The sequence below is a fragment of the Triticum aestivum genome, chromosome 5D (assembly GCF_018294505.1).
Source record: "Triticum aestivum cultivar Chinese Spring chromosome 5D, IWGSC CS RefSeq v2.1, whole genome shotgun sequence".
Lineage (NCBI taxonomy): Eukaryota > Viridiplantae > Streptophyta > Magnoliopsida > Poales > Poaceae > Triticum > Triticum aestivum.
In genome coordinates, this window is record NC_057808.1 from 455,537,760 (window position 1) to 455,551,578 (window position 13,819).

Here is a 13,819-nt window from a genome sequence, read left to right on the forward strand (position 1 = left end):
AATGGTAAAACAAGACCAGCAAAGCCACCCGAATGTGCCGACAAATCCCGATAGGAGCTGCACATATCTCGTTCTCAGGGCACACCGGATGAGACATCCTACGAGTAAAACCAGACCTCGAGTTTCCAGAAGGGGGCCCCGCAGTCTGCTCAGTTCGGACCAACACTCGAAGGAGCACTGGCCCGGGGGGGGTTAAAATAAGATGACCCTCGGACTCTAGAAAACCCGGGGAAAAAAGGCATAGGTTGCAAATGGTAAAACCAAGGTTGGGCCTTGCAGGAGGAGTTTTATTCAAGGCGAACTGTCAAGGGGTCCCATAAATCACCCGACCGTGTAAGGAACGCAAAATCAAGGAACATAATCCCGGTATATCAGTAACTAGGGCGGCAAGAGTGGAACAAAACACCAGGCATAAGGCCGAGCCTTCCACCCTTTACCAAATATTTAGATGCATTAATTAAATAAGAGATATTGTGATATCCCAACATATCCATGTTCCGACATGGAACAAACTTCAACTTCACCTGCAACTAGCAACGCTATAAGAGGGGCTGAGCAAAAGCGGTAACTTAGCCAATCAATGGTTTGCTAGGAAAGGATGGTTAGGGGCTGACATGGCTAAAATGGGAGACATGATAAAGCAAGTGATAGGTAGCGGAGCATGTCAATAGAGCGAGCAACTAGCAAAGCAAAGATAGAAGTGATTTCGAGGGGTGGTCATCTTGCCTGCAAGGTTCTCAGAGTTGTCAAAAGCTTGATCCTCGTAAGAGTACTCGACAGGTTCCTCGTTTACGAACTCGTCTCCCGGCTCTACCCAAGACAAGAACACAAACAAACGGAACCACAATCAATCACGAGAAATGCACAAGCAACATGATGCAAAACATGTATGAAATGCAAGATATGATATGCGATGCGTATGCGTGCTCCGGAGGGGAAATGATGAACATGGCAGTAACTTGGCAAACCAAGCATGCCACTGGAAAGATGAGATGATTTCGGTCTAAATCGATATAAAGATCACCGGAATCGGATGCACGGTTTGCAAATGGCAAGCAAAACAAGAATGACACGAATCTGCGATTAACAACAAGATAGCTCTTAAAAGCTACAAACAACAATGCTACAGCACTCCAACATAGCAACAAAGCACATGGCAGTAATCTACAGGAGATGCTTGACAAAAGATGAACACTGAGCTACGGCTAGTTCACAACATAACAAGCTCAAACAAGCATGGCAAAAGTGCAAAAGATTACAGGTTCACAGACAGTGAAAAACTGGACATGGCAGAAAACAGCATCAGGTAGCAATGTTCAGAGCACAAAATCAACATGCTACAGGAACTTAACATAGCAAAACAAGGTATGGCAGTGTTCTACTAAAAGCATATGACAAAAGTCTCTTACTGACCATAAGCCAAAAAGGACCATAGGATATGATGGCAAGCATGTAAACATAGCAAGTTTCGTTATCAGGTTTCAGACTTAGCAGAAAACAGAGCATGGCAGAAATAATAATATGTAGGCCTCTTTGTGAGCTTGATGCACTCACTACAGAGCAATGCATGACAAACCAAGCACACCTACAGCAAGATGGCATGTTTATGAATCTATCCATGGCAAGAACAAAAGCATAACATGTATGGATCAACTATAATAAGCTTGGCAAAATTGCATATCACGTTAAGAATCTGCCAGAAATATTTATAGCAAAAGTAGAGCAAGATTGAGTCATGCTATGGCACTCCATAATTGCAAACAATTGCAGGAATGGATCAATTACAATAATATCTACAAAACATCCTTACTGAACATCTCCAAAATATGCATGGATATCTCTGTAGCATCAAGTTTACATGGCAACAAAATTACAGCAGACAAGGACTTAGAGAAATCACTAAGTCCTTGAAATCAGAGATATTACGGGGCCTACTTTGCATGCTTGTGCTAGTCACCATAGAGATCACAAAAATACATGGACTACACCACTGAAAAGATGGCATGGCATATAATAAAACACATGTAGAGCTCATGCCCAAAAGATGCACAGATTAAATAATACAAAAATGACAAATCTCCAAGTTCTGATAAGAACCAGAGAATAACGGCAACTAGCCCTCTTCCAACAGAGATTTGGGCATCAAGATGACCTCTAATGAACATGGTGCAATTGAACAAAATGAAGAGCATCACGAGGCGAACAATTTGACATATTACACGCACGAATCGGAGCTACATGCACGGAGTTACGGCATCACGAACATAGGCACTTGATGTAGAATTTTAGGACTTAGAGAAACTAGAGAGGTCGAGGAAAGTCAACGCGTACGGGCACGGGCGATCCAGATCCGGCCGGGGGTCGTCGCGGTCGGGGCGGCCGGAGTCTTACCGGAGTGGAGGAGGGCGCGGTCGCCGGAGGAGGAGGGGCGGCGTGCCGGCGGGCGGCGGAGTGCGGCGACGCGAGCGCGGCGGCGGGGCACCGGCGACGGGCAGCGGGAGCCGCGACGAGGAGGAGGCGACCGGGTACTGGCGCGGGCGAGCGCCTCGGGCGGCGGCGGCGGCGGGCCGGGCGGGCCCCGCCTGGGCCCGGCGGGCCGGCGGCGTGGGGAGAGGGAGGAGGCGACGTGGCGCGCCCTGGTTGGCCGGGCGGCGGCGGCGGCTTCGTCTGGCCGGAGCGGACGCGTCCGGCGCGGCGCGGAGGGAGTTTCTAGGGTTTCGTCTGCGATTTCGTTTTTCGGGATGCCCACATATTTATAGGTAGAGGGAGCTAGGAGGCTCCAAATGAGGTGCGGTTTTTGCCCACACGATCGTGTGGGTATATTAAGACCACTTGACAAGCCTCGGTCCATTCCGAGAAAGTTTGACACACGCACACGAAAGAAAACAAGAGGGGTGCACCGGAGGAGATAGGAGCGCCGGATTGGAAAACGGACAACGGGGAAAATGCTCGGATGCATGAGACGAACATGTATGCGAATGCAATGCATATGATGACATGATATGAAAATGCATGACATGACAAAATGCAAAACGAAAGACAAAACCCGACCACGGAGGGAAAATCATAACACATAGCCGAAAATGGCAAGAGTCGGGGTTACAAATATGGCAAGTTACATCCGGGGTGTTACATCCATCAAGGGAGCAAATGTGCTTTGACGTAAGCACATACACTCATCCCTATGAAGGTTGTACAAATAAATAAATTCAGGAAAACAGGAGCACCATTGTAAGTCTAGGATTTGAACCCTGATGGACTAGGGATACCACTATCCTCCTAACCATCCAACCACAAGTTGGTTCATGACACTGGCGGTACTGGGATGTATAATATGACAATGCACCCATGCATGGGGAACCCATTAACTATTTGCTCCCGTGAATAGCCCATTGCAAGTTCAAAAAAAGTGTGCACATTATTGGCGACTAATGGGGGTACTGGTTAGATGAGCCGCCCAGTAGGCACGCGAGGGGTAGACGTGTGCTACGCCCAACCGCCACCATGTGTCGCGCGTTGTTCGCACCGCGGGGACCTTTTTTGCACATGTTGTTTTTTCCTAGTTTTCTTTTAAATTTATTTGCTTGTTTGTTTTCATCGTGTCAAGCATGTGAAGCATATCATGTGAAAAAAATATAGTGTACTTCACGGCGAAGTACAATTGTGCTTCCCTGAAAGTGAAAAGCACAGTTGTGTTTTACGGTGAAGCACAATTATGCTTCCGGAAAAGTGAAGGGCGGATCTGTTATTCCGTGTGAAACATAGTTGTGCTTCCTGAAAATAAAAATAAAAAAAGCATGTGTGCTTCTCCCCAAGAGTGAAAAAACACGGTTGTAATTCCCCCAAAAGTGAAAAGCGCTTTCGGTTTATTTTTTTTTTGGAAGTTCCAATTTTTTTCGTTTTTGTTTTCGATTTTTTGGTTTTTTCCTTCTTTTAGAAAAAAAAGTTTGTCCAAGCCTATTAACATGAATTCTAGTTTTAAAGTCTCGAGGCGAGAAACATAATCCTGAAAACGGTTCATGATTACGGACACATGGTTCAAGAGATAAAATGTTTTGAAACAACGAGTGTATGAAAGAAGCACAAAATTCTCAGGTTTCGACAAGTATCGCACATGCAATGCGCCACTTGTCACCACGAGAAAAGATGAGAGTGATCTTTACAAGGGGTACTGGATCAACATCCACCGTCTTCTTCGGACTCAGACACAAGAACGAAACCGCCAAAAACATGAAACAGAACAAAGAGGAGTAGTACGGCAACTGAATCATAGTCTGACACGTTCGATGGTTGGCTTTCCTGAGGTACCCCTCTAATTAGTGATTTCGACATTATATTGAAGTAGATTAGTGTTAAAAAATATTGTTTTTTTAGCATACGTGTTTAAAAATATTGGAGCGGGCCAAGTTTTGAGTTGGGCCGTTTCCGTTTCCAAACAGAAGAAAAGCAAAAGAAGCTGGGCCGTTTTCCAGCACGGCCTGCAAAGCTCACGGGCTCGGACGCCAGGCTCGACTCCAACCCCCTCGCGCCGCCGAAGCGCAACAGCAACGTACCCTCTTTCTCTTCTGCCTTCCTCTCTCTCGTGACCTTCCCTGCTAGAGATGGCAGGCGGCGGCGGCGGCGGCGGCGGGAAGAAAGACCGCGGCGAGGGGCTGGGGCGCGCTCTTGTCCGGCAGCGCAATAAGCAGGCCTTGGCCGCCAAGGCGAGGGGCCAGCAGCTCGTCATCTCCCGCCGCGCGCAGCAGGCGCTGCCGCTCGAGTCCGTCATCGAGGTCAGCGACATCGACGCCGTCCTCCAGCGAGCCGCCGAGGAGGAACTCCTCCACGGCGACGACGCGGAGGGCGCCGCCGCCCTGACCGCCGCGCTCGGCTCCGGCCTCATCGATCTGTAAGCGCCCGTCGTCCCCTCCGGGCGGTTCTGTTTTGGCTCCCGCAGGTGTTCGACGAATTGCCTCTGAGACGGGGCTGCGGTTAATTGTGTTTCAGGGATGGGACGGGGGATACGGAGGAGGAGAGGCGGCTTCTGCGGGAGGAGCAGGAGGCCCTGCACGCCGACAGCCTCAGGGTGCCCCGCCGGTGAGTGCTCGCTCGGCACCGTCGTTTCTTTTTTTTTCTTTGGTAGTCTGGAGTAGGATGAGCCGTGCATGGTTGAACGGAATCGGGATGTTTTCAGGCCCCCGTGGACTGCCCAGATGACGACCGAGGAGCTCGACACCAACGAGAAGCGGGCCTTCCTGGAGTGGCGGAGGAACCTCGCCAGGTTGGTGCACTTCTCTGCTTTGTTTCTAGCAGTGCCGTTGTTCAAAACATACATTGTTCCTTTGCACACTGGGCCTCCTTGGAGTAATGTTTATCGAGTATATTTCATGAAACATCAGGTTTATGGCCTGGTTGTCGAAAATCTCCGGATTTGTATTCATATCATTTCGGTAAACCGACCTAAGTAACTCCCCACCTTGGCACTTTGACAATTTGAACAACATTACTTGTCTACAAAATACTTCAGGAGTAATTGGCTAGGGTGTTGTTTGTTTCTCAAACTATGTTGGTGCGTCAATGTAAAACCCATGTCATGTGTTGTAGCGATAAACCCTCAGGTTTTCTGCAACTACAACCATAAACTTGGGTATTTTTTGAATCTTCTGTTAAAAATCATACTTGGACTTGTTTGGAATATTCGTGATAAATTCGGAAGCTGGTTCGTTCTTTCTGGGCATTGAAAAGATGCAAAGTGCTACAAGTACTAGTTTAAGTATTTGAATCGAACAATATATGAGCAGAGACAAGTTTTTAATTGGTTTCTTTAGCTTGAGTGGAAGCAATGTACATGTTACTGAGTACTCTTTTGAACGTCTGAGCATGTAGTCCATCTAAGTGAATTTTAAGTTTGTTAGTATGTTGTTTGTTGTATACAAGTCCATTATAAAAGAGGTGTTCTGCAGATTGCAAGAGAATGAAGAACTTGTCCTTACGCCTTTTGAGAAGAATCTTGATATCTGGAGACAACTGTGGAGAGTACTTGAACGCAGCGATTTGGTTAGTATATCTCTATGGTACAACTAAGGTTTATATGAACATTAACTATGAATTCATTTGCCATTTATATCACTTTTCAGTCAGTTGGACATTACCAGTAGGTCCAGTACAATGTTCCATCTTTTTCAGCATCTTGTCGTTTTCCTGGGCAAGAGTGCATGTGCACACCTACTCATCATTGGCAACCTTGTATCTAGTTTTAATATATCCCCATTCGAATTGATGTGATGCATACATTATGTGTTCTTATCTGTTATTAAGTTGAACTATTGTACCTTATTGTCTCGGTAGTATTGGAGCCTTTGTGACTGTGATCAGCCCTTCTTCCTTTCCCTAGAATGAGCTAACGTTCCAGGAAATTATGTGAAAGTACTGACTGGTTTCCTTCTTTTTTGAAGCTCGTTATGGTCGTCGACTCTCGAAATCCCTTGTTCTACCGTTGCCCTGATCTTGAGGTACTTAGAATTTAGACTCAGTATTTTTTTTAAACTTCTATTAGGTTTAACTTACATGGTTATCTATGTTACATTATTAATAAATTCCCATTGATGTTAGATGACCAGCACCATGAGTTTAACTTGTTGCTACTGCTAGTTGTTGCATTATTTGTTCTCTGGTCTTGTCGAAGCATTAAAATCCAGTTCTCCCTGAAATGTTGGTTCTCTTGAAACTTAAAACTGCAGTTTTAGGATTCACATCGTAATCAGTGCTTCATTCTTTACTGTCTTCTGATATGTGAGGTGTTTGAAATGTTGGTGTGGTATTTGAGACTAGCTGTGAGGTGTGAGCCAACAGAGAAGAAATAGTTTCCCCTGTATTATACTCCCTCCGTTCCTAAATATAAGTCTTTCTAGAGATTCCACTACGGACTACATACGGAGCAAAATGAGTGAGTCTACACTCTAAAGTATGTCTATATACATCTGTATGTAGTCCACATTGAAATCTCTACAAAGACTTACATTGAGGAACGGAGGGAGTAGAACTGTTTGTTTTATTGTATTGTGGATTTTAGCAGTTTTCTGCTGTCTTCTGATATGTATCTTTTCCTACGTATCAAGGAATATGCACAGGAAATTGATGAGCACAAGAGAACACTGCTTCTTGTAAACAAGGCCGATCTTTTACCACTGAGTGTCAGGTTAGTAGCTCTCTGGGGGTGCATTTGATTTCCAAGTTTCTTTGGTGTCTGCTGTGATGCATGACGTTTTCTCAATTTGGAAAAAATGCAGGCGGAAATGGGCAGACTACTTTAAGCAACATGATATTCTCTATTTATTCTGGTCTGCTAAAGCTGCTACTGCAGTATTAGAAGGGAAAAAATTGAGCAGCCAAACCATGGAAGAATCAGATACAGATCTTGATACAAAGATATATGGCCGGGAAGAACTCCTGGTGAGGTTGCAGGGCGAAGCGGAGTATATTGTGAGCCAAAAGGGAACATCCGCTGTTGGAGAGAAACCTGAATCTAGTTCTGAATCTGCCTTGGTGCGACCCAAGCGTGTGGTTGTTGGATTTGTTGGTTATCCAAATGTTGGGAAGAGTTCAACCATCAATGCTCTGGTAGGTGAGAAGAAGACCGGTGTAACATCTACACCTGGCAAGACCAAGCATTTCCAGACGCTGATAATCTCAGAGGAGCTCATGCTCTGCGATTGCCCTGGTCTGGTCTTCCCTTCCTTTTCAAGCTCGAGGCATGAGATGGTGGCGTGTGGTGTCTTGCCAATTGATAGAATGACAAAGCACAGGGGAGCAATTCAAGTGGTAGCAAATCGTGTGCCGAGAAATATCCTGGAACAGGTTTACAAGATCACCCTACCAAAGCCTAAGGCATATGAGGAAGCATCTCGACCACCAACCGCCGCTGAGTTGTTGATGGCGTACTGCACATCTCGGGGGCATGTCAGCCATGCTGGGCTGCCTGATGAGACCAGGGCTGCTCGGCAGATACTTAAGGATTACATTGATGGAAAGATTCCACACTTTGAGCTTCCTCCTGGTGAGATAGATGATGAAACTGATGGAGAGGACAACAGTGACATAGAAGGCTCAAGCACTGCAGCAGCTGATCAATCAGACGACGATGCTTCTGATGAAGATGATGAGGAAATCAATCGAGCTGAACCTAACATCAGTCATGCCCTAAACGACCTTGCATCTTTTGACATGCATGGCCAAATGACCAAGGGTTCCACAAAGAAGAAGAAGAAAGAAGCATCCCACAAGCACCACCGGAAACCCCAGAGGAAGAAGGATCGATCATGGAGGGTTGGAAACGATGGTGCTGATGGGTCGGGGGTTATACGGGTGTTCCAGAAACCCGCCGTTAATCTTGCTGCCAGTAGCACTAGCGTCGTAGGTTAGTGCTTCAGTTTTTTGATGACTTGTGTGCCGCACCCGAGCCCCTTCCCTGTAACTCTCCCTCACATTACAAGTACCCATGATGTTTGGATGGAAAATGTTGCCGAAACTAAACCTATCATTCCAAAAACATTTCTCTATTTTGCTTCAACTTGCGTTTGCCATTTTCTCTGTTGCAGTAATATTCTCTGTGCCGGTTTTTCTAGCAGTACACTGGCTGGTATGAAAGCCAGGATGATTATTTTATTTTCAGCAATGTGAGCAATTTGCATCGTTCAAGTGAGGCGAAAAAAGGAGGAAGAAATTCTTGCCGTGCAAGGCAAAATGAGGCCGGCTGTAACGGGACTGCGTCCAACTTGTCGATGAACAAAACAGGTCACAACACGTTGCATGTTCAGCAACTGCGACAAATTCAGCGTTTAAAAGTAAAATAGCGTTCAGAAACGCAGAACTGGTACTACTCAATTAATATAAAAGTTATATTAAGTGAGTGACAAGTAATATGGATCAGAGGGAGTACCTCTGTTTCTAAATATAAAACGTTTTTAAAGTTTAAATTGAACTGCCAAAACATCTTTATTCCACTACTGAATGAACCTTACAAGCTGCCCCCAAGAATACAGAAACGCAGCAGAAACTTTCAATTCAAATGTACTTTAAACAGGCTGCAATTCTCAAATTCAACTGTAAATTTGCAAAAGTAGCCAAAGATTTGGGGCAAACAAGGCCAACAAGATGCACAGGGTAACACCAGCAGTGTCGATGAAATGGCAATGTATAACCAAATGGCGATGTATAACCAAGCAAATCATTCTATGAGAATCCCATGTTTATAACTGTGTCAGGAAATTCTTGCTGTTGCAAGGCAAAATGAGGCCGGCTGGAACCAACATATACCGAACAGAACTCTGTATGGACAGCCTCAGCACTGCTGATTCAGACACTAAACGGCAGGTTACATTAAATTGCTCAAAATTCACTGACAAATGTCTAATACCAGCCAAATAAGAGTGGCAAATCTCTCCAGCACCATGAACAAAACCAGCATCTAACGACGGAGATTAGTGCTCACTCAGTTACTGATTGGCGAACTGATTACTGGACGAACTTTCTTGTCAATTGTTTGCTACGCATGATCAGCGTTACAAATTTGAAGAATTAAGATCAGCACGAGAGCTAATCGTGTCAAATCAGTATCGATGCATTGGATTATTATTACAGCACAAGATCACTTCTCCATATTAGTTCACGAGCTAGAACTCGTGAACAAGTGTATAATTCCCACCAAAAGAATCGAACTTTTCTTGGAGAGGCCGCCCTCTCCCACCTTGCAGATCACGTCCAGGTAAAACAAAATAATTCACATCTAGGATGCCTCAAATCTCACCAAAAAATCGCAAGATCCCACGCCTAGGCGGCGGGATCAGGCCGCGAGATCCTCCTTCGCCACCACCGCCTCCGCCTGCTTCTTATCGTCGCCCTGTTCCTCCTCGGCCGCCGGGGGCGGCGGCGAGGCGGGGGAGGGCTCGGAGGCTTCGCTGGCCTTGAAGGCCTCGAGATCCTCGGCCATGGCGCGCTCGGCGCGGAGGATGGGCTCGTAGTAGTCCGGGAACTTGTCCATGCACCTGCGCAGCGCGGCGGTGGCGTCGTGGCAGCGCTCGACGACGTCGCTGCCCTCCGCCTCCGCCTGCTCCACGCACTTCTCCCACCCCACGAACTCCTCCTTGCACCCGCCGCCCTTCATGTACACGCAAAACCCGCACTCCCCTTCCTCCTCCTCGCCGCCCTCCGCGGCGGCGTCCAGGACCACCGTCTCCCCCGCCGCGTCCGCCCCGCCGCCGGGAGCGGCGGCGGCGGCGGACTGGACCTCTTCCTTTGCCGGTGAATCGGCGGGCGCAGCTGCTGCTGCTGCGGCGGCGGCGGCGGCGGCATGCTGGGCATCTTCTTTGGATGGTGGATCGGCGGGCGCGGCGGCCTCCGGGGGAGGGGGGGCGGCGGAGGCGGCGACTCCCATCGCGTGAGCGTGAGGGGGGTTTTGCCTGTTGAATCGGACGGGGGCTTCGTGGAAGCTGCTCGACCGGGGAAGCTTAAACCCTATTCGAGGTGGGCCTAAACTAATGGGCTTCGCGAGCACGGGTAGAGGAACAGCCCGGCCCGGGCGTACCGGCGTTACAATGTACTTTTGTGGTTTTTTTTTTGAGAATATGTACTTTTGTGCGTGGTGGACTAGTTCTCCTCTTTCGGCATCGTGCTTGCCGGCGTTGACGACAGGAGTACATCTCCGTCCGTGGCGAAGAGGGACGGCCTTTTTTCATTCCATTTTTTATTTTCAGAAAAAACTTCCAATCTTTTTTTTATAGGGAAATTCCGATCTATTCATTTGTTTTATCATGACAGTAGAAGGAACATCAGAAATAACAAAAAATATATCCAAATGATAAGTGACACGTGTGGCTTGAAGAAATCCCATCTTGGCGTTTTTTACAAGTAAAATTGTTATCCGAAAAGAAAAAAAATCCAAAAAATATTGAAACTTGTCATTCGAAAAGAAAGTTGTCATGCTTGACAACTAAAATTGCCATTCGCACATCACTAAACTTGCCATAAAAACGTTTGGAGTTGCCATGTGTTCGTGCCACACATGTGGCACTTATCAGGGTCCAATAACACATGCAGCGTGTCTTTTTTCCATAACATCAGAAATAAAAATGGTCCTCTTGTACTTTTATGTGGTTGGGTGGCTCATGTCGATTATGTTCTATAGTTCCCTAGGTGTTTTTTTTGTTTGCAGCAATGCTACAACTAAATGTTGATGTCGCCACTCCAGCCACAGTTACAATTAAGGGTTCAAAATGAGGGTTATAGTCAGGATTGGTGTTATCGACACCATAGTAGAAACATGTCCTAACTTCATCTAGAGGGTAGGTCAGATGTGGCTTTGTATCAGTTGCGATGTGACCACGGGATACAAGACATCTAGTAGCACAACACGAAGACAACTGACCAAGACTTAGAAGAGGCGTGAGTGGTGATGGAAGGACTGGTCTCGCCTCATCCATCAACATGTGAGTCACCTCAAATGCATGGGTTGGATATTGCGGTGCTATGTGTACATCTAAGCTATGGAAGAGTTAGCCACTCGTTGAGACTGGGCTAAGGTTTTTTTTGCCCCGATGACTCCAAACGCAATTGTCCATGGTTGTCGGGAGATATCTTCAGCAGTGTTGAGAAGAGACAACGAAAGAACAAAATGTACGAGGAATTTTTTACCACTATGGCATCGATGTACCATACATATTGTTCCAGTGGTCTCTCTTAGTGGATCCATGTCTAGTGTTTTCTGCACTAGAACAGTTGGTCTCCTCGGCATTATAGTAACACTATTTTATGATCTAAATAAAGCTCTCTTCCTAAATGAAAATTACATTGTGCTTTTCACGGCTGTTGCTTTTACTCAAACAACAATTAAATACCATGCGCCGTGTTAGAAGAGTCTGATGTTCTTTTTTTTTGCGGTTGATCTGATGTTCTTCTTAGAAGGAGGAGTCAGGTGTTGATGCCTTCTTTCAGTACACAAAGGGGGAGAATGTGACATCGACGGAAGAGTCGAAGTGGGAAGTACTCCATCCGTTCCAAAATAGTTGAAGTTTTTTTTTGCGAAAGTAAAATAGTTGAAGTTGTATGTTTGTTCTAAGTCACGCTTTAAAAGTTTGGTCAACTTATAAGAAAAATAGCTAATATACATCCGTGAAGTTGACTTGAGACAAACCTAGAACTTGAAATACTTTGAAGCTGAGGAAGTACCAGACGTAGAACTGGTCTGCTCGTATTTTAGGAACTTCAGGAATCAGGAGGAGGGGTTATTCTTCTATAGCGGCGGCTGATTGTGATGCTACGGCCGCTCGCCGGCTGACCTGACTTTTTCCACCGTCAGGCAGAGGCAGGTAGCTGTAGCTGTAAACAACGTGAAATTTGACAATTTTGACCTCGAAACGAAATAAATTCACAGAATGAACTGGGTGCGAAACTATTTCACACCCCTAACCCTTTTGTGTAGCGCCCGCCACGCCGGCGCCACACCCTACGGTGCAGCGCCTAGCTCCGGGGCGTTGCACCTCTGTCCACCGTGGCAGCCCACGGGCCCGCACCCAGCAGTGCAACGCCTCCGAGCTAGGCGCTGCACCTGTAATGTGCAGCGCCTAGCGCTAGCGGCTAGGCGCTGCACTGTGACTTATCCAGCCACTTGGCTGGGCCCCCCTCCCCCCCCCCCCCCCCACCACACACTCTCTCGCTCTCTCCCCGAGCTTTGCCCCCTCTCCCACTCTCCCCCCTCTCAAATCTTCTTCCAAATCTTGCAAATTTGAAGAATTTGTCCGTGGATTTCGAAGTCAAACCCTCCCTCAAGGTAATAATCTCCGATCCCCTTGTTTTGATCGAAGTAAAGTTCTCCCATTGCTCATTTGTTGGTAGTTTGGGGAAACCCTAGTTTTGTTTGGATCTAGAGATTTGCATGGAGATGTGAGATGTTTGTTTGCCAATTTCTATGATTAGGCTTTGTTAGTATGCTAGGGTTATTCTTATGGGTGTTCTTATGTTGGTGCTAGGGTTAGGTTTAGGGCTAGGGTTATGGTTAGGGTTATGGTTATGGTTAGGGTTAGGGTTATGGTTAGGGTTAGGGTTGTTGTTTCATATATATATTAGGGTTTGTATTCGGTGTTAATCCATGGATTAGTACTCATGGAAGCAATGTTACCTTGTGTTCTTTGAATGCTTATAGGGATGGGAAGAACATGTGTGTTTGTTCATCATGGGGACAAAGACGCCTTTTTGAAAGGCAATAAAGAACCGGACCCGGATGAGCTAGACATTGTGTTTGATAGTAGTCCTAGCTATGCGGAGCTCTTGCAACAAGTTAGGAAAGATTTGAATTGGATGGACCCTAGTGATATCATTGAGTTGGAGGAAAGGCATAATGTTGGTTTTGGAATGCACATCCGTTGGAAGACAATGCGTGTCAACTCGGAGCAACGTTGGGTTGCATACAAGGAGACGGTGGCCGAATCACTAGACAAGGCTCTTGAGTTATTTGCAACGAAGAAGGTTGAGTCAAGTTTGCATTTGGACTTGAACCGGAACCCCTCCCCTTTGGTTGCTAGTAGCCCCCCACCCTTGAAGCAAGATGAAATTGTTGAACCTCTTTTGACCCAAGAAGTGAGGCCAACATTGAGCCCGTGTAGAAACAACCAAGATGAATCTTTGCAAGAGGACAATGATGAGTATGCGGACGATGACAATGAAGTTGATCTCCATGACAACAATGTGGGTGATCTCGACAAATATCATTTGCAAGAGACAATGGACCATTCCATCCCTTTTTCCCGTGCATATGCATCGGACTCGGATGACGATGGTCCCGATGAAC

At 46.5% G+C, this 13,819-nt stretch overlaps 2 protein-coding genes across 2 annotated transcripts; one reads left to right on the plus strand and one right to left on the minus strand.

Moving 5' to 3' along the window:
* The first annotated feature begins 4,538 nt into the window (after positions 1-4,538).
* On the plus strand, positions 4,539-8,548 carry LOC123122713 (GTPase LSG1-2). The gene is made up of 7 exons (XM_044543037.1): positions 4,539-4,888; positions 4,987-5,076; positions 5,174-5,260; positions 5,943-6,036; positions 6,435-6,491; positions 7,098-7,177; positions 7,269-8,548. Exons 1-7 carry the CDS (start codon positions 4,602-4,604, stop codon positions 8,398-8,400), a joined length of 1,827 nt encoding a protein of 608 aa, XP_044398972.1. The 5' UTR covers positions 4,539-4,601; the 3' UTR covers positions 8,401-8,548.
* An 804-nt stretch (positions 8,549-9,352) lies between these two features.
* On the minus strand, positions 9,353-10,460 carry LOC123122714 (nuclear receptor corepressor 2). Its single transcript, XM_044543038.1, has one exon. The coding sequence runs from the start codon at positions 10,409-10,411 to the stop codon at positions 9,821-9,823; it is 591 nt and encodes a 196-aa protein (XP_044398973.1). The 5' UTR covers positions 10,412-10,460; the 3' UTR covers positions 9,353-9,820.
* Positions 10,461-13,819: the final 3,359 nt, after the last annotated feature.

Bases quoted from the DNA above. Each gene is read 5' to 3' on its own strand.
- LOC123122713 (XM_044543037.1), top strand. From the start codon at position 4,602: ATGGCAGGCGGCGGCGGCGGCGGCGGCGGGAAGAAAGACCGCGGCGAG. The intron at 4,889-4,986 runs GTAAGCGCCCGT...ATTGTGTTTCAG, and splicing joins GGCTCCGGCCTCATCGATCT to GGATGGGACGGGGGATACGG. The intron at 6,037-6,434 runs GTTAGTATATCT...TCTTTTTTGAAG, and splicing joins TACTTGAACGCAGCGATTTG to CTCGTTATGGTCGTCGACTC.
- LOC123122714 (XM_044543038.1), bottom strand. From the start codon at position 10,411: ATGGGAGTCGCCGCCTCCGCCGCCCCCCCTCCCCCGGAGGCCGCCGCG.